The sequence below is a fragment of the Geospiza fortis genome, unplaced genomic scaffold (assembly GCF_000277835.1).
Source record: "Geospiza fortis unplaced genomic scaffold, GeoFor_1.0 scaffold763, whole genome shotgun sequence".
Taxonomy (NCBI): Eukaryota; Metazoa; Chordata; class Aves; order Passeriformes; family Thraupidae; genus Geospiza; species Geospiza fortis.
Genome location: NW_005054550.1, coordinates 518143 through 543087, shown reverse-complemented (window position 1 = coordinate 543087; position 24945 = coordinate 518143). Strand labels below are relative to the sequence as shown.

The following is a 24945-nucleotide window of genomic DNA, read 5'->3' as shown; positions in this document are numbered from 1 at the left end:
CTGCTCTGAGGAAGCAGGGGACAGACTTATGGTGCTACTGAAAGGTCCTGTAAAATCTCACAGCCCCCAACACAAAGCCATTTTCTGAGGGAAAGGTGCATTGTTTAAAAAAGCAAGGAGTCTTTTTGCCTTCTGTTTGGGAACCTATCCCACCTCAGGTCTGTACAACAACCCTCCCTGGAAAGGAAGGGGATGTGCTCTGGTCAAGGCAAGCTCCTCTCCTCCCCTTGCGCTCTGCTCAGCTGCCTTTCTCCTTCCCTTCCCTCTCCACCACGTCCACATGGAGACTTAACTGGTTCTGGAGCCTGCGCTCCTCAGGACTCATCCCATTAGGGGCCCAGCTGCCCTGCAAACACTCCTTGGGCCCCAAGAGCTGGAGAACTGCAGGTCACAGGTGAAAATGGGGAGAGGAGAAGAAAAAGAGCACAGGTAGAGCCTTGACATCTCCTCCTGCCCCAGCTTGGAGCCACCAAAGGCTTTTCCAAGCAAGGACAGCCAAGCACAGGTGATTGTAAATCAGATGTTCGGATAAAAATGGTGACAGGTTTTGTTTTGGCACTGAGTTTTTCCAAAACCAAAAAACCCCACTGAATAAGCATGGCTTTGGTCATGGGTCTTTGCATTAACGTTCTGGTCAGTTTTGATATGACCTGAGCTCTCTTTTCCTTCCATGTCTGAACCTTCAGCTTACTTTGCTTTCTAAAGATTTTCTCTGGGGAAAAAAAAAAAAAAGAAAAAGAAAAAAGACTGGAAATGCTCTTTTTCAGTTTAAAAGGAAGCTGAGACTCCCTAACAATGAGATGACTCCAGCAGCTGGGCTTTTAAGGACACTCTGGAAATTACCAGACTCCTGATAAAATCGTCGGAGCTGGCAAGGCCGTATTTCCCCTGCACAATTACAATTCCTTTGCCTGTGGGTATTGCTGTGTTGAAATGCCTCTCAAGTTCCTGCTATGTCATTGAATTTGCATGCATTTCTTTTCGGTTCTTTCTTTCTCCAGCCCCTGCCAGAGAGCAGACATTCCTGAAAATCAGCTAACCACACTCCCATAACTTTACAGCCCGAAGACCTTGAAGCAAATGAGCCTTGAAGAGTAATTGTGGAATTACGGGCACCAAATGATGCTGAATTATGCAGCGCTTAATGGATGCTGCTTGGTGGTTGGATTTGGGGGAAAACGCTGGATAACAGGAGAAAAAGTCACTTTTCTAATTGATAGAGCAATGCTAGTAAACTCTCACTGTTTCTGATCTCTATTAGCAAAAAAAAAAAAAAATGGTATTAAACAGTTAAACCTGCACAGTGGGAAAGGTCAGGTTTAGGCATCCCCCTGACACATCTGCATTGCTGTAAGAGGTACTGAGAGCAATCACACACCAAATCCAAGCACTTCAGCTAAAAAGCATCAGCCAGGATGTACCAGGTCTTGGAGGCCGGTGTGAGCCAAATTTCCATTCTGGTGGATGCATGGACCTTAACCAAGATGTATCTTCCTAGCAGGATCAATTAAATCCTACTGCCTGTGTGAGATGATTGTCTCTGTTTAGAAAACATCTCAATAGCATCATCACTGACCAAGCCAGGAGGAATGCAGCAGCCACAGAAGTAAGGATAGAAACATGATGGGGACATGTGATGTCTGGTGGGGGAGGTTCATTGCAGGGGGGTTGGACAGATAACCTTTAAAGGTCTTTTCTGACCCAAACCATTCTATGATTATACATTCACTGATAATTGACCATCTCTCTGTCTTCACATGCAGGGTGTTGCTGCACATTCTGTGAATGGCCTTCATTATTAGTAGTATTATTATAGTTATTAATATTATTATCTTTATTTCTATTTTTCACAGGTGGGAATCAAGTGTTAGCATTAATTAAGAAATTAATGTAGAAAATCAGCAGCTTGCTCAACATCACACAGGAAATGGCTGAGGACTGAGGGTTGGGATGCAGGTGTTCCCCTGACCAGACTGTCAGGTTGGAGTGCCTTCCTACCAACAGCTTGGCATTGCAGAGGACCCAAAAACTCGAGGCTGCTGCAATGTTTGGAGGTCCTCTCCCAAAACTGTGATATTTTCCCTGGACAAGAACTTGAAGAAAGGCAAGAAGGGAATGGGGGAAAGTCTGGGAGCTGGTTATCAGAGAGACTGATGGACAAGGCAGTGAGAAGAGCGGGAGCTTTGATGGGCTGACCAAGAAATCCCAAAGGCAGCAGTACCTGAAGGGCCTGGCATTCCCAGCAGGTGGAAATGGGCAGCACGGGGCTCAGGTGTGCCCTGCTGTGGCACCAGGAGAGCCAATTACCCTGTCACTGGCAGAGCAGCGTGCCAGGGGGATGGAGCAAGAGCAGGAGGGAGGGGTAAGGAGGTGACAGTCTAATTAGGGACCGTGTGATAACGCCTGGCTCCCTCCGGCGCTGCAGGCATTTCCTGGCCGCTGCATGCTGCCAGCTTGGCCACCTCAGAGCCTCCTCACAGCTTGGCAATCCCTGGCCACAGCCCCACCGGGCTGATGGAGGCGTCCAAATCCATTGTCCTGCCTGTGTGCCCCTGGGGGATGCAGGAGCAGAGGCTCTGGGTTACCTTTTGGCTTGTCCCTGTCGCTGGGTGTTTGAGCACAGGTGTCTGCTGCTGTTGACACTGAGTGATAAGTGGAGACATTTTTTCCATTGGAAAGAATCTCAAGAATTTCCCTGTTCTCTTTTTATTCTTTTTTTTTCCCCTTTTGCATCATGTAAAGAGCCTGTTACTGGGGAGGGGGTGGGGGAGGCTGGCACAAGGCAGAGGTGAGGTGGCACTTATTTAAAAAATAGATCCCCTCCATTCCATTCTCACAAGCATAGCCACTCTGGCCCCAAGCTTAAAATTCCTGTTTAAGTTAAATATTCCTCCCTTTCTGCACCCTCAGCTGCCTCTAGTAGCTGGCCCTTAATGCTCTAATCCCTGACTTGCAAACTGGTTCCCCAAAACTGCAGCCAGCAGCCGCCTCAGGGGATTCATTATCCCTCGAGCAGTGGGAAGAGCTGTGGCTCCTTCGGTGCAGTCTGTGGTACTGAGGCTGAATCTGCACCTTTGCATGCGGACCCACATTTCAGCCCCTCCATGACCCCTTCCAAAAGAGGAGCAGAACACTCAGAGCTTCATTTAGCAGCTGAGAGAAAAGTGTTTGGATGTCAAATATAAAAACAACGCCTTTCCAAAAGGGAAAAAGGAGACAAGAGCTGGGAGACGGCCCCCCCTCCCCTTGTCCATCTCCTGACACTGACCTGCCACCATAAAACACCCCAGGCTGCCACTGCCAGAAAGCTCCTATTGTATTTGTCATGTTTTTCTGTGTCTCAGCTCTGTTCAGGTCATTTCTTACGCCATTTGAGCCTGTTAGAATTTTTCCCCAGAAGAAACCAGGCCTGCCTTAGTCTGGCCCACCCTGGGGAGCAGCAGGGAGACCCAGTGACCCCACAGACGTGCTCACACTCCCTCCCAGCGCTGTCACCACGGGGAACACCTGGTCTGACAGGCAGCTGAACATCTCCTGGGCACACACCAGAGGCTGAGGTGCTCCCACGCACAGGGGCACATGGCACTGCTGCCCAGCAAAGCTGCCCAGCCCCTTTTGCTTTCCAAGGCACCTCCAGCCCTGCTGCTGGTGCATCGTGCCACAGGGCATCTCTCCCTCTTGGGGCAATAGTGACACTGATAAGCAGGCACCATCCCCAGCCTGGGATGGAAAATATAATAATTGTGCTAAAAAAAGCCCTGGTGCAGTGGAAAGCGAGGCCCAGGGGGACTAAACCAAGCAGCCTGGGACTCCAGCTTGCCTAACACGTTCAGAGAGCCTTGGCCAGCACACAACTGCCTGTTCCTGCAGCAATCAGCTGGCTCTGGTCATCAGCTGCCCCTGCCCTGGGACTGGGGAGGCACAGGGTCCCCACCATGTGCTCTCCTGGGAATCTGGGCTAGCACAAAGTGAACAGGAGTTATTTTAATGGATAATTTTTTTTTTAAACCCACATTTCAGTGCAATGTTCTGCTCCTTGGCTGGGGAAATGTTGGTGGCAGTGAAGCTGGAAGTGTTGGGGTCCTTGCTGCAGAGGATGCCAGCTCCTCTGGAGAGGATACACACCTGGGGTCCAACACTCATAAATTTCCTTTTTTTCCCCCCTCATCCCCAGTCTGCTGTGTGGGGCTGCACATCCCCACCCTCAGGGATACAGTGAGCTTCCCCACCTATACCTCCCATCCCAGGGCAGGGGAACCATGGGGGATAAGAAGGAAAAGGCAAACAAGCCTTGTTTTGAACAAAAGAATAAAGAGGCTGAACCACAGATGAAACATTACCACTTCAAAAGGGTAAAAAAATAGATAACAACATTAGTCACCAGCAGTTAAGGACCTCCAGCCTCCACAGCCTGAGGGGGCTGTGAGGAGCCTTCCATCCTCCTCATCCTCCTCCTGCCCCTGTTCCTGCCTGTTTGTATCATATGGTTTATGACAAAACAACTTATTAAAGGAATTACGCAACTGAGGCCCTAACCCTTTCCACGCTGGATTTTTCCAAAGCCTCCTTCTTATCAGGCAATCATGCTGGAGACACCAGCTACCTGTCACAAGCCCTGTGGTGTGGTTAGCTGTTTTAATGAGGCCTCAGCTCTTTCATTGCTTGCCTGCTTTGTTGGGAAGCTCGTTCACATGAGTGTGAAGGTAATCCAGGGAAAGCACTATCAGTGCACTCGATTTTGGGGGCTGGCACTGCCTCTGGAGTTGAGCTCTGCCCACAGCCTTGGGACCAGCATCCCAGGAGGTCACTCAGTGGAAGGACATCTTTGCACCTCGCAGGGCAGACTGGAGCTGGCTCTGCAGCTCATGGTCCACGTGGACCACAGGAAACTTGTGCCCTGACAGGGCCCAGTGCTGGCTGCCCTGGGATTACCCAAGAAGGCCGCCTGACCACCGAGGAGGAATGTGTGAGCCTGTGCATAGGTACCCTCTGCCTTCTGAGGTGCCTTTGGGTGCCTGAGGGTCCCACCCAGGGCTGGCAGATTTGGTCCAGGAGCCACCAGAGCAGCATCCTCTAGCAGAGGCAGATGTTGCTGTGGCCTTGCTGCACCAGACACAACAGGACGCCAGGACACCAGGACAAACCTCCCCAGGTCACTGTCCCCCACCCAGGGCTCACCACCATCAGGGACCAGCCCTGCCCTGCCCTGTGGAATCAATTTGGACTGTGAGGTCTGGACCAGAGCTCCAAACACCCCTCAGGCTGCCAGCAAGGGGCTGGCACAGGTGCTCAGAGCAAACCTGTTCTGTGTGTTAGAGTCACTCCCAAGAGCCCCAGCACCTTGGCAGGTTCAGACACAGGGTGAAGGGCACATTGCATGTGAGTGTGGGCTCAGGTAAAAACCCAGCTCCCACGTTTGCAAGAAAATCACTACCCGCTATTTCAGTCCGCCGGTTTCACACTGGGCTGCAATTTTGTGTGAAAGAAACAAAATCACCTGCAAAAATCCCACCCCTCTAACTGCAGCCCACTGGGTCATCTCAGCCAGCCTCAAATCCTCGGGTAAACAGCTCTCGTAATGACAGACACCAGGCCGCTGGAAGCCTCTGCTCACATTTGTAATATGTAACGCAGCCCATGAAAAGTGTATCTCTGTGTAATTAGGAGCGCTCAGCGCGGTGACTCAGACATTCCAGAGCACTTTCTTCTCGTCGTTAGTGTGCGAAATCTAACTGCACTCATTTTTTCCAGTGACTTTGGACTTTAAAAACAGCAATTAGCAAAGGCATCTCGTTATCAGCTCCTGTCGGTCGCTCGTCCTCCTGCCAGTCCTGCGCTGGGTTTTGGTCCCAGGCAAAGCTTTGGCAGTCATTTCCCCAGACTTGCTTTGGTCCAGACGACCAGGGCAGCCAGGTGAAGAAAACAGGTGCTAAACCTGAAGCCCTTCCACACATCTTTGTGTTAAGCACCTGAACATTGAAGTAGCTCTAGACTGGGCCCTTATGTAACACGGCAAATAGCAGATAAGACACGGAATAAAACTGCAGAGGCATCATTTTCTCACTTCTCCTTCTGGTTACCACCAGGCAGGCATCGACAGATGGAAAGTGAAAATGCTGTGCTCTCATGGTTGTGCTTCTCCTGCCGTGTTTTTTATGGTGCCTTTCATCTGTGCTGCTCACAGCTGGCTTTACTGCCCCGGCATTGTCACACCCTGCTGCAGCTGCACGAATGGCAGGCTGCTGCTCTCCACTGATGCTCCGTGCTCTGCCCTTCTATGAAATCTTTCCAGGGGTGCTCTGGAGCCTGCAGTGCTTTGTGAGGGATAGGGGAAGATGCTGTTCCCTCTAGCATGCTGCTGGTCCCTGGATTTTCTTTCCTGGTGGGACTGACTGGTTGTGAGACCCAGCAGAGGGGGTTGAAGGACCAGCATCCCCCTGAAACCTGTGGGGAGACTCTTGCCCAGCCAGCCTGCCCAGGTGAGCCACCGCGTACCTGGACTGATGTGTGGGGACAGAAAAACGCCCTAGACAAATACTTAAGTCCACAACATTTAAATGTGAAAAACTGGAGTGGAAATAACAACTTTTCCTGAGACACTGAGGTGGTACCTGGTGAGTAGATTGGGCTTGTCTGTCTGCCATTTGTTGCAGTGAATCTCTGAGACACACAGAAAGATGGGGTACTGTGCAAGATCCATGCACACCCAGAGGTTTTTCCTGCGGGAGCAAGGGAGCAAACAGGATCAGGCCCTGCAGCTGGGCTGCAGACAAAAGACAGGGAGTCTATTTAACCTCCTTGGTCTGCTTTCCTCAGCTCAGGTGGGAGGAACCTCATCAAGAGTTTGTGAACTAGCCATGTGTGGTTTGTCCCTGACACCTCTCCTTCCACCTCAATTATCTTTATCGCAGTCTTGCCTGTGTGTTCCTCATTCTTCCCGTTCACAATTGGGGTTTTTTTCACCAGTTGTGTCACCTCATGTGACTGATGTCCTGCTGGGTCAGGGTTATTTTTTAAGAAATGTGAATTTTCCAGCAAATTCAGTCCACTGGGCTCACACAGAATGGCTGGCCATGGATGCATGAATCTTTTTGCACTACAGAAGTGGGGGCACTGACATGTGAAGGGGCAAACCCAACAAGGTGAAAGTACAAAAAAACCAAACCAAGGGTGAGGTTCAGCTCCTCTGGATTCAGCTGCTCCTCTGGATTCAGCTGCTTGAAAGCTGGGCATGCAAAAACATTGAATGGTTTGGATTTGGAGGTGGCCTTTAACATCATCTCGTTCCAGCCCCCTGCCATGGACAAGGATGTCTTCCACCAAAGCAGGTTGCTCAGGGCCCCATCCAATCTGCCTCTGAACACTTCCAGGAATTTGCAATCCACAACTTCTCTGGGCAGCCTGTGCCAGTGCCTCACCACCCTCACAGTAAAGAATTCCTCCTAAAATCTCCTCTAAACCTACTCTCTCTTTGAGTTTGAAGCCATTCCCCCTGTCCTGTCACTACAGGCCCTTCTAAATAGTTCCTCTCCATCTTTCTTGTAGTAGGCTCCCTTCAGGTCCTGGAAGGCTGCAATGGGGTTACCCCAAAGCCTTCTCTTTTCCAGGCTGAACAGTCTCAATTCTCTCAGCCTTTCCTCTGAGGAGAGCTGCTCCACCCCTCTAATCAGCTCCATGGTTATCTCCATCCTCTTGCTGGCCTGAGGACATTCTTTCCAGATAGGCTGTTGAAATGATTCACCTTCTGGAGATGTTTACTTCCTTCCATGGAGTACAGCAGGAGACCTAACAAGTACCTCAAACTAAACACCCAGATTTTAATTACAATGGAGGCAGTTTAGCATGGCTAGCCTGGTGCCAGGGTGGGAGGTGGCATCACAGGGTCTGAAGCTTTTGGGGTCCTTGCTTCCAGGGTCTGGAACTTTTGCTGGCTGTCTGGGTAAAACTCAGCCAAATAAACCATTTCTTCTTACAGCAGTGCAGATTTCTTCTGATCAGGTTTCCTCAAAAATTATTGCTGCTGCATCACACCAGGAACCTTCCCTGTAGACAAATATCTAAGGCTTGTTGGGAGAGACAGCTATGGAAAGTCACTGATGAAAAATCCCTATAAAGAGCAAAATACTCACGTTAAATACGATACTGCTTGCATTCTGTGGCCAATCCCACAGAAGGTCAGGACTAGTTACAGGGGTTTAGTTGCTCAGATCAAGTAAGGCAGAGACAGCAAGTCCTGGAGGAATTGCTTGGGCTGCTACTGAGAAAAAGCAGAAAGGATTCTGTATGGAAAGGAGCACATGGACAGGGCGCAGTCTGTGAAACATGCTGCAGCAAACAGGCAGCTGAGAAAGGCCCTGGAAGGGGCCAGGACAGCTCAGGAGTCCATCTGGGAGCACCAGTGGGGTGCACAGTAGCCTCTTCCACATAGCGGCACCCACAGCAGACCCAGCCAGGAATCCACATCCGAGTGCTGCAGATTAGGGCAAATCCCATTTCGGGTCAGCTGAGAGCCCCATGGATAGAGACAGGTCATGAGACTGCCCACTACAAAATCCCTTTGTCCTTGAGTGCAGAGGAAAATGGCCCCAGCAGGATCTGCTGAGCCCGGCAGGGATTGAAGAGCCCCTGCAAAGTTCCCCTGGTCCTGCTGTCAGAGCAAGCTCATGCAGGAGACCCTGCTCTAAAGCTGCCTCTGCCTTCCCCTCTTGTGAAGGATCCCAAATCCCAGCAGCTGGCTGAAACCCACCAAATCCATGGCAGAATGTGCCAATTACTCAGGAGGCTGAGCAGAGGGTGAAGCAAGCTGTGGGCACTGGAGCAGGGCAGGGCACTGAGAGGCAAATATCCCACCTGCACACACACACACACACACACACACACACACACACACACACAGAGACACAGACAGACACACATACACACAAAGACACAGAGACACAGATACACAGACAGACAGACAGACAGACACACGCACACGCACACACACACACACACACAGACAGAGACAGGCAGACACACATACACACAGAGACACAGAGACACAGATACACAGACAGACAGACAGACAGACACACGCACACGCACACACACACACACGCACACAGAGCATCCTTGGCACACTGGGAAGGGTTTTCCCACCCGAGGGAACACGGAAAGCAGCTCCACCTCTGCTGCTTGCCCCACCAGCCACCTTCAGCCAGTTCCCCTCCACGCCAGGGGACCCAGCGTTGTTGTCACCTGGCCACAAACCGGGTTTTAAGCAGGGCAGTGTGGCTGCAGCTCCGGTGGCAGCAGGGGTCAGTCCTCACCCCGCAGGCAGCACCCACGGCAGGCTTGGCAGTGCTGGCAACAGCTGCAGTGGAAAAGAGTTGTCAAACACCGCTCGGGAAGGCTCGTGCTTGACAAATATTTGTTGAGCTGATTGTAACCTGCCTGGCTCATAGCTCTGAAGGCAGAGAACCTGTGGGGAAGCGCTCAAACCCCTGCAGTACAGCCACCCTTCTTCCTTGCCCTGGCACAGCTGGAGAGAGCCACAAACCTGGGGCACCTCCTCACCCCAGCTGAGCTGTTCTCAGCACGGAGAACAGCAGGAGCAGGCTGCTGCATGGCAGTGACCACACTGGGATTATATTCCCGTGTTTCCCCTTGTGCTGGTCCTCATCCTTGCAGTTCAGAGCCAAAGGCAGCAGCAAATACAACCCTGGAGGAGATGAGGAGCTGCCTGGCTGCAGCTGGACTTGGAGGCTCTGGCTGCTGCTCCATCCCTGCAGCTTGCAGCAGAGATGCAGGCTGTGCATGAGGCTCCCAGCATCTACAGCAGGGCACTGCACACGGCATGTGGCCAGGAGCCCCCCTGGGCCAGGGGGTGTTTGGGACAGAGGCAGGACACACTCTGGGACAGGGAGGGCAGGAAATACCTGGGCTCCTGAACTGGCTGAGGGCAGAATAAAGAAGGAAGTGCTGAAAATGAAAGCAGAGCTGCAGTGACATTTTCATGCTTGGCTTCTGACATCCTCTCCCTCTCATACACTTGACTTCCTTGCTTATTTTTATCAGATGAAGCTGATGGTCGCTGCTACGGTAACCCTGTGTGGTTACAGCTCCGACAGCTACAGAGGGCTCAGTGCGTGCTTCCTTTGTGGCTTGTGCACTCTTCCCACCCCTCAGGGCTCTCAGAACACTGCGTTTGACTTTCTTATGCCTCAGCTGCCTGTTGTGGTGGGTGGAGGTTCACCCCTCCAGGCTCTGCTCCCTTGTCCGAGGCCACTGCTATCTTCCATCTCTTCTTGTCCTGTCTTTGCTCTCTTCGGTGGGAAAGGTTCAGGTCACTGACCTCAAGCATGGAGCTGGGGGTTTTTGTTTTAACGTGGATAAAGCACAAGACAACTTTCACAGAGCTGGTAACTTGGTGTGGGAGAAAAAGTTCTTCATCGACAGGAAAAGGTCTGATTTGAAACACCAACCAAAAAAATTTACTTCTCTTGCTTTGACCCCAATCCTTCCCCTTTTAGCCATTAAAGGGAAGGTGAGACCAGAGAACAAAGGAATCTCTTCCCCAGCTGGTCTGTCTCCAGTCCTGGCACCCAAAGTGCCCCAGCCTGCTGCCCCAGGCTTTTGGCTCATGCTGGGGCCATCAGCACAGCATGACACAGTCGAGCCCCACACGTCTTTTCCTCCAGGTGGACTTCCACTGAGCAAAAGGTGGGAGCTGCAGAGGTCAGTGTGTGCCCCAGGGAATGTCCTGGCTGCATTTCCAGTCCTTCAGGCACGAAACCATGGAGCCACAAGGAGCTTTGGCAGAGCAGCTCCCCACTGTCACACCGCACAACCCCACCCACAGTGCCCTCCCTTGCTTTGCAGCAGCTCCTGTTCTCTCCATCCCTGCTTATCATCACATAAACACACACGATGCCCCCACCAGTCCCAGGCATTTCCTGGGTGAAGCAGGTTTCTCTGCACTCAGTACCTCCCTAGGTGATGGGCATGGAGCCTCTTCCCTCCCACTCCTAGAACCAGCACTCATAAACCTTCATTTGTGTGAGGATGGGTTTGAGCTTAGTTCAGCAGAGCTGCTCTCCAGCCAGGCTTGCACAGCCCTTTCTGCAGGTGGGTGATCACTGGGGCTGTGGAAAGTGACACATTTTTAGCCCAGGTGACTCAAAGCCAATGACACTGTGCTGCTGACACTGCTGGCCTCCAGGAAAGCCTGGATGGGCCACCATGCCTCGAGGATGTCCCCCACGCTGCCCTCCTGCTGCAGAGACATTGACACAGCCCCTGCTGGCTGTGGGGACACCAGGCAGGTGCATAACTAAACTCTGCTGTGCTCCTCTCAGACCCAGACACAGATTTGTGCTGGCCAAACATAAGCAGAAAGGCATCACTTGGACCATGAAACACCCAGATCTTTTCTCCTCAGGTAAGGATTTAGGGATAGCAATTCCTCTTGTTTATACAGAGTTGTGTGGTGCTCAGGATTGCTTTTTGAGAGCTCAGAGCATGTGCATTACAGGCTGTTGCTCCTCAAATCCCCTGGTTGTTCCAGGTGGGTAGACTTGGAGGATTTTGTTTTAGTTTTGATTGTGCTTCAAGGCATCTTAAAGCAGATCAGCATCACAAGGATGAAAGCTCCACGTCCTCATAGGCTGGGAACTTCCTGCTGGGATTAAAATTGGAAGGAGACAGCTCACCTGCAAGAAAATTCAGCTTCTCCTGTTGCTTGCAATGATAAAGAGACTGGTTACACCAGAGCACAACTTCAGCCTGCACAAGGGGACCTGTATCTTAGGAGTGGCTGCTCCCCACAAGCAGTGCTGGTGAATTATCTTTGCATTCCCACAGAGCAATAATTTTTCCTGTCTGCACCCAAATGTAGGCAAAGTCAGATGCCAGCAGTTCATGTGCAGAGGTTCAAGTGACTGTGGGCTTGATGAAGGTGAACAGAAGTGGATGCACACTGAACACTACAAATGAAATATCTGGGAGAGTGAACACAGGCTGAACTAAGCAGGACAGCAGAGCACAGCTTGCTGTGTCATCAGTTTCAACTACAGAGCAAAGCTTGAGGAGGACAAATGCCTCAGGCTGAAACGTAACCCAGGAGAAACATTGTTCTGTGTGCAAAGAAAGGTCCTTATGCCACCCATCATTCTTCTTTGGGATGACTAAGGCTCACCCATTCAGCAGCAAGCCCATTTTCATTTGATGATCCAAGTTCCAGTTTGGCCACAATAGTTGGAGTCAAGGAGCAGGAAAGAGCCTCCTTCCCACCAGCGCTGCTCCAGGCAGATACAAGGCAGACCCCCTGGCTGAGCAAGCCCCACTCAGGGGCAAACCCTTCTGGTCTCACCCCAAAACAAGATGATGCATCAGGATTCATTCTTCATTCTGATGTGAGCCTGAAAAACCTGCTGCTGGTGTGCAGCACATGGAAGCAGCAGACAAGTTCAATGTGTTTGCAGTTTCCCTAACCAGTGCTGTATTTTAAACAAAAATGTTCTGGGTCAAGAATAAACATCTTTGCTGATTTCAGACCAGCACATTTGGTCGTCTTGCAGCAGCTTCTACAAGGCAAGCAACTGCGCCTGAGGAAAGGAAGACATCAAAGCACCTCTGCTAGAGGCTGACTGAAGAAAAGGAGAGGTCAGCTTTAATATTGCATTTGTTCCCATGGCATAAAATATCCATGAGGGTTGAGCAGGATACAATTCATCTTCGAACTGTGGGGCTCACACTGAGCATGCCCTCAGTTCAAGCATTAAATGGAAGGGTCATTAGTTAGTGTATTTAAACTAGTCTCATGTAAACACAACACTCCAGCCTCAGCTGGGCTTGTTTGCCTAGGTTAGATTAGAGTGTTAGCTGCCAAATCACAGGAACTTCTGTCCATGTACCTTAAAGATATGGGTATTCCAGGGTATTTGCTTCTTATCACCGGGTTTTAGTGGAAAATTTAATCCCATTAAGTACACAGCTTGAATTACTGAATCCTGGCGTGGTCAGACTTCTGCAGCCAGAACAGTGCCTGGGTACCAGAGCAGCTCAGAGTCACACTCAGAAATGCCATTTTCCCCAGCAGCACCACAAACCTCTAGACCCAGAATGGCCAACACAGACACCCCTGGGTAGCTCAGCTGGGACCCTACAGGCACACAGCAAGGCAAGGCTTGTCTTCAAGAGTGCTGCTCAGGGCAGGGAAGAGCATGCACAGGGAACATGACTAACAGCAGCTGTGAATAGTTTCCACTCTCCATTACTTCATGTTCTGCAAGGTTAGGTAAGGGGGTAGATGTAGATGACAGATATAAATACAGATTTTTTTTTTTCTTTCAGGAATAAATAAACCAGAGCAGCAGTTTGCTGCAGCCTTTCACACAGCAATGAGCACCCACAGGAAGATGGAAGGCAAAGGTGCTGCCCCTCAAAGCTGACTTAGGTTTCCAAGGCCATAGGGCAGGATCTGAGGCCAGCCACCAGTATGGAACCAGCATCTCCAGGCTCAGCTGACAGCCATGATCTGGAAGGCTGACCATCCCAACCCACTTTAGCAGTAAAAACAAAGCCAGTACATTTGGAAAGCATTTTCAAACTTTATTTACAACTGTCACAGTGACAAAAATGTAGTTTGAAAAAAATGCTAGCTTCTCCCTGAGGCTCAAAAAAGAATTACAGAAATATAGAATGTATATCATACAACAGGAGTTTTACTGGAGTGCTTTGTTCTTTAGATACGTTCAACAACAAATAGAAATATACACAATACTTCCAAAAAAAGGATGCAGACAGAAATATGCAAGTCTTCAGGGCAGACAGCAGGTCTGAAGTCCAAGGATTGCCATCTCACTGCCGCCCACATGGTAATATCTTTGATATAGAGCTTTGACTTGGTGGTACAGATGGTAGAGACCAATAGAGAGTAACACTTAGAAATAAGACAACTGGCTGGTATGCAGGTGTACAAGCTCACTCCAGTAAGACAGCAAGACTAGAACAAGTGTTACAGACACAACAGCTGAATCCATTGCTAGAGAAAATGGTATCACCACATCATGGCTGTTCAGTGATCACCCATCCAAGGTGGGCAGGGAGTGTCTGACTGGGTCTGCGTGGCTGGACCAGAGGCCAGCTGCAGTGTAGGAACACTGAATTTCTCCTGCTTTGTGCTAACTCCTCTCCAAACTCCCATCTGTCCAAAAATAGCTACACAGCTGATAAATTATTGCCATTATGTTGAAACACAAGCAAGACAAGACTAAAACAATCCTGCCAATACGTTAAAAGCAGTTCCCAAACCCCACCAGCGTTTAACTACTCATGAGGTATTAAAAATACAAATACACACATGTCCAAATAGATTTTAAAAATGGAACCAGTTATAAGCAAAGGGGGGTGGCATTGGGATTATTATGGAAGTTTGGTTAAGGCCTTGACATTTCTTTTTCTCTTCCATGACCCCAGATTTGGTTTAGGTGGTAACTGCTCTCATCCTGTCCCAAGACTGACTGGTTCCCAAGCTGGTCCCCAAAGCTGCAAGACCATCCCTCCTTTCCAGGAAAGCAGCAGGTTACCTTGTCTGGCAGCAGACTGGCCTTCTCCTTGAGACAGGATATGGTGAAGAGAGGATAAACCCAGACTTCACAAGCCAGTCTGCACTTCATTAAAACAACCATGAACGTTTCACCCTCACTAAAAAGCAGCAATGCATCTTGTCTCAGGACACCCAGGCTAATCCTCTCCCAGCAGACCCCATCCTGCAAACCCCACTGGTGATCCACACTCGATCTGGTGTTTTGTCTTTGGATGACCCCCAGGTCTGGCAGCCCTCCCAACACTCCCACCAGCCTGTCCTGCCCTGAGGAGGCCCTGCAGTGCAGAGCTGGAGGAGAACCCCCCCACCCCAGCCCTCCCAAGCCCATTGACCAGCAAGTTAAGAGACACAAAACCCTACAACTTCAAGGACACCAAGGCAAGGGGGCATAAATCTCCACCCTTAGGCTTGGGGCACTGTACAAGACGAGACCACCCACAGCAGCCTCAGCAAATAGGAGAGAAAAATCTGAGGTGTTCAAACCTACATGAGCTCTTGCTGCAGACAGAAGCACCTTTTTACATCCGATGCACACCACCTCATGCTCACCACCTGCAAGATAAGCTAGGGCGTTGCAGGAGAGATGACAAGCAGCAGCCTAATGCTATCCTGCAAATACAGCTGCTCAGCATTGAAGAGTCTAAAGGCAAACAGGGGGACAAAGTAACGTGGGGGAAAGTGGCTGGAAAACAGGCTCAACAGCAAGAGCAAGAAACCAGACTACTCCTATGGACGCTCACCTTACCCTAGGAGGTGCCGAACCAGGGAGAGCTACAGGCCCCTTGTCACTAGATCATTTAGCCATGCTTCGCTATGGACACCCTTCCACCCCCCAGCACACAAAATGGAAGCTGTAAGAAAGGCAAATCTGAGATATTTTGGCTCTGTTCTCATGCTTTTAGCCAGAGGCAGCTCCCAGACAAACGCTGCCACCTCCAACTTTCCTCCCCCTTCCCGAGCTCCCCCCTCAGCAGTCCTCGTGTGGTCACTCTCTGCCATGTGCTTGGAATTTCACTGCTGCCTCCGCCTCGGAAAAATACAGATAATGATCTCGAGAACAGCAAACATTTCTCTGCGTTACTTCCTTCCTTCCTCAGGAGGTCTGGTGACACCGAGGGCTTCAGTTCTCAATACAGAGAATACAAAAAAACTAAGATCTCGCAGGTGCAAAATTGAACTTGTCTTATTAAAAAGACTTTCAAAGAAAGTGTGGCTCTTCCTTCAGAAGGGTGCAGTCCCTTGCCTTTCCTCAGATGCCATTTATTGCTCCTTGTTGTCCTTCTTTGCGTCTTCACAGTTTTCTTCCTCCTCCTCCTCCTCGTCCTGCTCCTGCACGAGGAACTCTTCGGGCGGCCATCTGAGCTCACCGCTCTCCACGTCGCCCTCCGTGGGCTCCACCACGATGGAGGGCAGGCGGTCCTTCAGCTTACAGTAGCGATCAAAGTCCGAGGGGTCGGGGAAGATCTGAAAGAGCCAAGGAACAGAGGCTGTCAGAGGGGCTGCACTCGCACAGGCTCAGCCAAAAACCCAGCTCGAGACGCTCAGTCTCCAGGGCAGGCTAGTCTGGACACAGAGTCAACCACTGGGCAATGGGAACACTCTTGAAGTTGTCAATAACCTTTTCCAGTCTCCAAGTAATGGAAATGAGCCCTGCCCAGGAGGCTCCCGAAGCACGCGCTTGCTTGGATAGCGCTCAGCAAACAGGCACCTGCCCTTTTGGATATTTATCCAAATGCCTCCCCCCCACCCCACCCCTGCTTTTGCATTAATGCTCTTCAGTTTGCACACAGAGCTCTCTCCATCAGAGAATCTGAGATCTCATTTCCTGCTGCTGGTCAGGCTGCACATCAGAACAGGCTTGTTCTCCAGGCTCTGCTGCTGGGAGGCAGGAGGCTCATGGCAACCCAGGGCTAGCACAGCCCAGACCCCTGCAGCAAGGGCCTGTGTCTGGTATCACTCCAGGGCCACGGTGCCAGCCTGAAATAGCTCAGCTGCATTTTAGAGATAATTCTGGCAGTATTCTGCACACTACAGCTACCACACATCAGCAGTGAAACTCAGCAGGACACTCATTTTATGGAAGGGCTGGGGACTAGACTGTATTTCTTCAGGAAAGGGGCACCTGTGGCACAGCCAGTAGTTATGCACTGTATTTCCCATGCAGTGAATACAAGGACTCCTGGATCTCCAGCCCCTCAAGGTTACCTTTCCCATTCCCTCCCACCCACTGCTTGCCATGTGGATGCACACTTTAATCCTACTAGGAACTGAAGCAAAGTGTGAGTAAAGGGAAAAACCCTGCTGGTGCAGTGTTAGCAGCAGCTTTGCATGCCTACATTGCAATATGAAAAGAAAAGGTTGTGTTACTTGTGCATAACCTGCTGGGGGAACACCTTCAAACCCCAGCTCATCCAGAAGGGAACTGGATGGGTGATAAAAATGTTATCACTGCTGGGTGATAAAATCCACTTGCTACATCAGACCTCCTGGTTAGAAGCCAGAAGACCAAACAACCACCACCTGCTATTTCAAGCCATTTTATCAGAGTGTCCATTTCACATCAGAGTTGCATTTAAATACCTCAAAGAAGAAAATGTCAAAGTGCATTTTCCCCTTGAGGTTGTAGGCCAGGTGAGAAGTCATGTGGCTGTACTTTTCTTTGAATATCATCTGCATTGAAGTGAGTTACAAGAGCATCCTTGCAGGGAGCAGCACTGCCAGCCTTGGCCTCAGTCTGAGTGCAAGATCTCATCTGCTTTGATCTCTGTGGTTCCAGCTACAAAAGCAGGCTCCCTATCCAGGAGCCCCGAGAATTAACCATGAAGCCTCATTCTCCTTGTGCCAATCATCTGGGTACTCACCACCTTGGGAAGCCCTGGCCACAAGAAGTGAAACAACATCCTATCTACTCCTTCTTCAGCCTAGCAACTATTAGCTACAGCAACACCTCCTTGGCCATACTCAGTCTTCCACTGTTCAGCCTCATTTTTCCTTCACACCCAAAGCTTAGTGGCAATCAGACTGGGAAAGCCATCGGGCTGCTACCTTACACAAATTCAGGCAAGGGAACAGAAAGAAATGCACAAACCAGGGGCTGTTTGCACGAGACCATCTGGTCCTGGGGACAGTGGTGCAAGACTCCAGCTCCCACCATCCATGTTTTTCAGGTGCTCAAGAGCAGCTGAGGTCCCTTGAACACAGCCACATCAACCTGGGCACGGCAGCGTGAGCTACTTGCTATTAGTCACTCTCAGCGCCAGTGAGACAGCAACTGTTTCTTGGAGCTTTGTGGCTTCTGCTTGGCCAAACAAAATCAGTTTCAGGCACACAGTGCATTACTGAAAGTACAGTCAGTGGCTCTTAAGCACCAAGTTATCTAAACCCAGGATAGGGAAAAAATACTCTTGACATTACATGGTTTAGAAGGTTGCAATGGAAAAAAAAGTGTGGTTCAAGAGGTTACATAAGCTGATAATGTCATGAAAATAGCCTCCTATGGAAGAAAAATAGCAGTATAATAATTAAACTAACCTTTGGCTGCTATTATTTTAAGCACATTAGGTCAAATTGGAGCAATTTCTTTGAAAATAGCCTGCCAGATTTTTTTTCCAGAAACTAAGTAGTAGTCATTTCCTTACAAACAAATATCCGCAAAATGTGGTGTGCAGCTTTTTTAATAATAAAAAAAACCCTAGCACAATCTTATCTCAAACAGCTGCAGGACAGGCCAAACCCAAGAAGGTCAGGATTTTTTCCACTAAGTCATGCTTTTTAATCGTTGAGGCAGCATGAAGGGAGATGTTGCAACTGCACTTTGAAGGGGCATGGACAGTCAATGGAAAAAACACAGAAAGGCAGATTTCCTCCAGTGCGACGGGCAGGGTGACAGCAGGCCAAGCACAGGGGCCCAAGGAAAAAGGGTTTGAGACTTAACTGTACATCTGGGGAAGCCAAGTGAGAAGGTTAACCCAACCAGCCTCCCCCTCCTCTTCACAGGAAAAGATAAGCAAGCACCAGGCTCTCTCTGTCCTGCTCCAGTAGGACCATGCTACATTTGTTGGTTCCATAGGCCTTATCCATTTGTCCATAAGCCTTATCTGGTCCCACTCCAGGTTTTAGACAATGGGGAGAAAGGAATCTCCCCAATTTACAGCAAGCTCCACACTGGGAATTGCAGCAGCTCAGCTCTGACCTGGGAGCTCTGCACTCTGTGGCACAGCAGCCAGGACAGCAGCACCTGCCTCCAAACCTTCCTGCTCCCATTATCCTGCCCAGGACTGTGGGAGGAACACTCTGCACCTCCCTCCCTAGAAAGAGGGCAAGAGCCATGGGTTAGCTTCTCCCTCTCTGCATGACAGGGAGCCACCCTGCACACAGCTGAGGCAGACACCTTCCCCTGGCAGACCTGGTCACTTGATGGGGCACAAGTGACAAGCAATTGGTTGTGATGGCTGCCTAAAAGCAAATTTACCGCAACTCAAAGGCATCTTCCACCCCTTCACTCGCATGATACAGCACAAGGGGCTGCAACTGCTTCCACACAGAGCTCCCTCCCTGTAGCTGAGCCCCAAATCCTGGCTGTGGAGAGACACATCCAACACCTCTAGATACACAGAGGACATGACATGTATGTTACTTCTTACACCACTCAACACAGCTTCTTTTTAACAGCAAGACTGGTTTTTACAGGCCTCTCTGGATTTCTGTCTGGGAACTGCTCTCCTCATGAACTTATCCAGATCACACACAAATCAACCAAACCCTTGCCTTGCAGCTGGAAAGGGCAGGGAAAAGCAGAACTTGAAACAAAAGCTTGAAATGACTTTAGGATGATCATGTTTGCCTCTGTTTCAGATGATCCAGCTCTACTATCCTTGGATGAAGTCTTGGCAACAAGAACGGAAAGTTTTCATTGCCCTGGGGAGGCTCATACCCTCTCTCAGCATTCACAGGGATGGAGAAACACCAAAAGCAGGAGAGATGTCAGGCAATTTAGAAGATTAGCTCAGCACTACCATAATCCAAGTGACACTTGTAAATTCAAAACAACTTCCACATGTGTGCCCCATACCAACACCCATAGTTAAAATGCCTGTCTCCCCTCCCATGAGGCTGAAAACTATTTAAATTGTATTACAGGGAGACTAAAGCAATGACATCTTTCCAAATTAAGTTACTGGTTTGGGGGAAAGCTTTGCTTGACTGTGGTAGCTCTATACAAGACTGCAAAGTCCACACTGGGAGACATCCCACTTCAGATACAGGATACATCACTCATCCTCCTTGGACTAAAGGGCTGAATTTTGTGCCTCTTCAGCAATATCAATATTCCAAATCCCAAATCAGCATTGAAGTTCTGAAAATAAAACTTTAGTGCCACTGAGAAGCACGGCAAGCTCCTTTCAGGAAGTGCTTCAGTCATCTCTCAGTGTCCTCTCTGGAGGACTCCTCCAGCCACAATGTATACATTTACTCACACAGTAGTCAAGACTCAAAAACGAGCTCCAAGTATGTACACGGCCCCGGTGACTCAGGTTGATGAGCGCAACAACTCCCCAGCCACAGAAATACTGCCCTGTCTCAGGGCATGATGTCAGGGAAACTTCCTACATCTAACCATTTTCCCTCAGAGTAACAAGGCATCAAAGTAGGGTGGAAAAATCATGCTCTGAGGTGTTGCTGCTCTGTCCTCAGTGTGGATTTCAGTGGAACACTCGTGCACAGATAGCTGCCAACTTGATTGCTTTTTTATCTGTTTATCCCATATCCTGCTTCTGTCTTCACTAATGTCCCAGACCCTGGTTTACACATTGACTCTGGCCATTAATCTTGTCTAGCAGCCGTGCCTGCTATCACCACCTTTTTGCAGCCTGGTCTCAAAGCCTTCCACAGCAGCAAGCAGCACCTCTGAAGGACTTCCCCTGCACAGATCAAAGCTGCACAGACATGAAGCACCTCACAAGAAAACAATTACAGAGGAAGTTCAATTTCCATTGAGCCAACAGCCCTTGGGCCAGTACTGGTGGTCCAGTTTAACTGGAGAGATCCAGCACACACAACTCCCTGGGAAAGCCAGTGCTTCCCCAGGGCTGGTGAAGAGGTGTTGCGCTCACCAGAAATGACTTCCCCAACACCAAGCTTTTGGCACAGCCACTGGATAGAGCCTTAAGCCTATTTACCCAGATTCAGGCACTCTGACGTGATTGCCACCGAGCCGTGGCTGTGATTAACCTACACAGATCCCAGCATGATGCGATCACGACTTAAAGAGCTCAAGCTCCCCATGACAACCAAACCTCGGCTGAGGGCACGAGGCAAGCTCAGCCTCTGCAGGCCACTCTCCTACAGGGGAGCCTGAAGGACCAGCAAGCCACCTACCTGCCAGCCAGCCTGCAGCAAAGCAGCACACTCAGCTCAGCACACTGCCTCTGCTCAGAACACACACTTGGGGCATTAAGGCACTTTCAGTTGTGCTCAGACACTGCTCCACTTCCAAGAAGCAAGGTAGGTTTGCAGCCAAGGCACTGTTTTGACAACAGCTCCACGAAATGATTAATTCAGCCTCGGTTTCAGCGGCATTGTTCGTGCTGCTGGGAGACAGCACAGAGGACAAGCTGGCAGAGTGCTGATGAGGCTCTTCAAAGCACGGGTATTTCTGGGGCTGGGAAACAGCAAACAGTGCATTGGCTCTGGCTGGCAGCAGAAACAGCCTGGCTTGCTGGACACTGCCAGGCAGGAAGAGTGTGAAGCCCTCCACAGCCACATCTGTTTGTAGCAGGGGCAACTTGAGCCATCAGCTGCATTTCAATGAGTTTTTTGTTTAGTAAGTCCCATGGGAATTATGGGACATCTATTAAAGATCCAGAAATAGCTTCTCACTGCAGGCACAAGACCCAGCATGACATCATCTCTTCAGTCACATCTTCTGTTTTGTCTATGCTGCCCTGTTCTGAGACTCATGCCCCAAATTCACCACTCACTTCTGCTCAGACCCTTGGAATCTGAACCATCTTCAGGGGGATCAGAAAGCAGCTTGCTGTCACAAATACAGTAATAAAATCTGTCTTACAGAAGATGATTTTGAAGCTAGCACGCTAGCTTACAAGCATTTTACATATTAACTGGAAAAAAGGCAATCCTGTGATGAGAAATCATTTTTGCCTTAAGGAAGGAACTCCGTTAATACTGGTATTCCTTCTGCAGTCTGAGTTTCCACACTACTGAGCAGTGATGACCAGCCCAGCAAAGGGCACAGTGCTTTACCAGGGAGGAGAGTGCAGACCTTCAGCTGATGTCTAGGACAGACAGACACCCCAGTGGGCGGAAGATGCAGAAGAAAAAAGTCAACAACCCAAGCTCCCTTCACAACCACTGAGACAGAGAGGAGCCAAGAAGTTCAGTGAACTCCACAAGACAGAGGAATCAGATTGCTAAAGTTTATAATCAGGGTATGAGCTTGCTTTCTCAGTTTACTTCCAAGTAAAAGGAAAAAAAAAGACTTTTAAACAGTTCTCTTGGTAGGACAAGTCTGTCCGTAGCAAATACTGATGTGCTCTAGAATTCCAGCACTGCTGCTGGGCTGTACCACCTCCTCTGGTCCAGACAGTTTCATGCCTGCCTCCGGTGGCAGAAGCAGCCCCCAGTCTCAGGCAGTATCCTACTGACCAACTCCCAGGCAGTCCCTGCTCTACACAGCTTGAAGGGGGAAATTCTGAACCCCAGTTTGAGGTCATCTCTGCAGTAAAATTAATTCAAGTTCTACTAAAGGAAGAGGACAAAATTTTGAAGCTAAAAGCTTGATTCTGGCTCTACTTTTTATTTTTTGCCTCTCATAGCCAGCCAAGGGCTGTTACACTGTGAGTGCCTGACTCTGCAGATGAGTGGAGGAAGATGCTGCAGCTTAGAACAACAAGCCTCAGTGTAGGAGCAGTCATGCTCCATTAGCCCTGTCTGGTTTTAAGTTATTGCACTACAGCTCTCAGACAAGCATACAATTTTCCATGTACCAAACTCTCTCCATCAGCAAGATGAGGCACAAAGTGCCAAAGTCTGAGATAGAACAAAAAGTTCATAGTGCTATTTGCATCAGATTTGCCCTTGCTGGTCTCAGTTGACTTTTCAACCCTTTAAGGATGCTTTCAACTTACCTTGACTTACACTGTGACATTCTCAGCCTAGCAGCCAGAGAAGGAAGGCTGGATCCTGCTCCCCAATCCTCTTTACACTAACCTGATTTAAAGGTAGACCTCCTACACAGCCCACACACTACTAATGCCATAAGGGTCTTCCATTTCAACTCCTCTACTCTTGCTGCCATCACTCTTCATTATATCAAGGTGAAGTTCCTTGCAGGCATTTGAAAAAAAAAAAATTATCTGCCACTAGACCACTAAAGAGAACAGATCTAGGATGCAGAAGCCCTGCACAGATATGAGTCGTCAGCTTTTATGACTCACAGGTTCAGGTGATCCACTCAAAACCAAACAGTCCTGCTCCCCAGTTGGCCAAAGCAGGCTTTATCAAGGTCATTAGCACCTGGGGAAGAACCTGACTGAAGTGATCATTAGAACAAGCAGGGCACCTAGATTCTGCCTCTCCCTAGGAATTTGGATGGGTAGATTCAGGCATTTGTCCTGACTGGGTTAAGCCTCTTTGTAAGGTGACCCATAAAGGCAGCCCATGCAGGTTACTTTGATTGCTTCAGATTTAACAACTGGCATTGCCTCTGCACTCTGTCTGTAAGAGAGGAAAGAGAGGCTGCACACTTCCCACTAGCTCAAGTACTGAAGCGCAGCACAGCTATGAACCAAACAACTTGCATTATCCAGAGCCAGAATCCTGACTAAAAGAAGGAATGCATCCCCTTTTCCTCCACACAGCCATGCCTTCTGCTGGAGGCCTCAGTGGTGGACCAAAGTTCAGTCGATTTCATGCTCCGGTGCACTGCTGCTGCCTTGTAGTTCCCTTTTCAGACAAACATTCAGCACCTCATCTGAATGCACACTTGGAGCAAATGCCTCCATGCAGATTGTGTAACATCTGCAAAGGACAAAGCCTGCATCTGGATGTGCTGGTAAAGAGTCACCCGACACACAGAGCAGATGCAAGTCGTCTGCCAGCATCCAGCATCTGTGTCAGAGCTCATCAACAAGCCTCCTGGAAGTGAAGAAAACCATGGAGCTGGGAAGCGAAGATGCCTAACTTGTGCTTTGATTAACTACAGGCTAGGAAATGAAAGGGATGTTAAGATTAAATCTAGCTTCAGACCACTTCTTCATTGATCTAGAGATTAATAGCTAACTACATTGTTCAGAAGTTTCAGAATGAATGCAACTCGTGCCTCCAGGTACCGGTATCTCCAGTGACATTTCACGGCTCATTTAGGCTGCGTCTGGCCTCACTGTCTCTTACAGAGCACTGTTAACCCTTTCAAATGGGCACATCAGTCAGGAAAATCAAGAACTAGATCCAAAAAATGTGGATACCATATAAACAGCATCCTCTTGCTCTCAGCAGATCAGCTGTATGCTGTGTTACAAAGATCTCATGAGCCCTCTCAGCCCAGTGAGTGCCATGAATCCTTCTTTAACCCATCTCCCACTGAGCCCCGGGAATGCTGAATGAGCAGGGCCTTGGTCACTACAAAACAATTGAATCCTCTGCCAACTCGCACTGATAGCGAGTGATATTTTAGACAACCATCTCCTGCCAAGCAAACATTCCAGTCTGTTGACTAGTTCTCACTACTGCAAGACCTGCTATTATAATGGTCAGGCTATGGAAACGTGCGTTACACCAAGCTTAACAGTCTAGCCCAGGCAATTCCACACGGGATTAGTGCCTCAACTGCCAGCCAGACACTTACCTGATACGACAGCCCATCCTTGCGGGGGCTTAGTCCGATCTCATCCATGGCTGGGGTGTTCATCATCACTTCAGTCATTTCAGCGGATCTCAGATAATCAGAGCTAGAGACAAAAGACAGCATTCCAGTGATCTGAGGGGCTCCGGCAGGACCGAGCACGATTCAAGCGGCGAAGCGAGCAGCAGAGGCTGTAGGCAGTCTATTTCTGGTCCCTTCCTTCCTGCCCCCCCTTGGAAGGCAGCGGAAAAAGCTCAGTACCTCGTAAGCTATAGCTACATCCAATGCCCTGGGAGCACCTCCCCGGCTCTCCCCCCAGGAGCCCAGCTCCAGCACACCCGGGGACGCTCCGGCAGCAGCGCTTCGCTTTTAACCCCGCTTCCTCCAGCTCTGCCCCGCGGGGAGGGGGGAACTAAAAAACCACAGTAAATGAAGAGCAAGCGCGGGGCGCTTGGTTTTTCTTTCACTTTTTTTTTTTTTTTTTTATTTCTCAAGC

General features: G+C 49.6%; 1 protein-coding gene across 1 annotated transcript; it reads right to left on the bottom strand.

Moving 5' to 3' along the window:
* Positions 1-13569: 13569 nt before the first annotated feature.
* LBH (LBH regulator of WNT signaling pathway) lies at positions 13570-24642 on the bottom strand. Its single transcript, XM_005429486.2, has 2 exons — positions 24453-24642; positions 13570-16051 (listed from the first exon to the last, which is right to left on the bottom strand). The coding sequence occupies exons 1-2, from the start codon at positions 24573-24575 to the stop codon at positions 15848-15850; spliced, it is 327 nt and encodes a 108-aa protein (XP_005429543.1). The 5' UTR covers positions 24576-24642; the 3' UTR covers positions 13570-15847.
* Between the last annotated feature and the right edge of the window lie 303 nt (positions 24643-24945).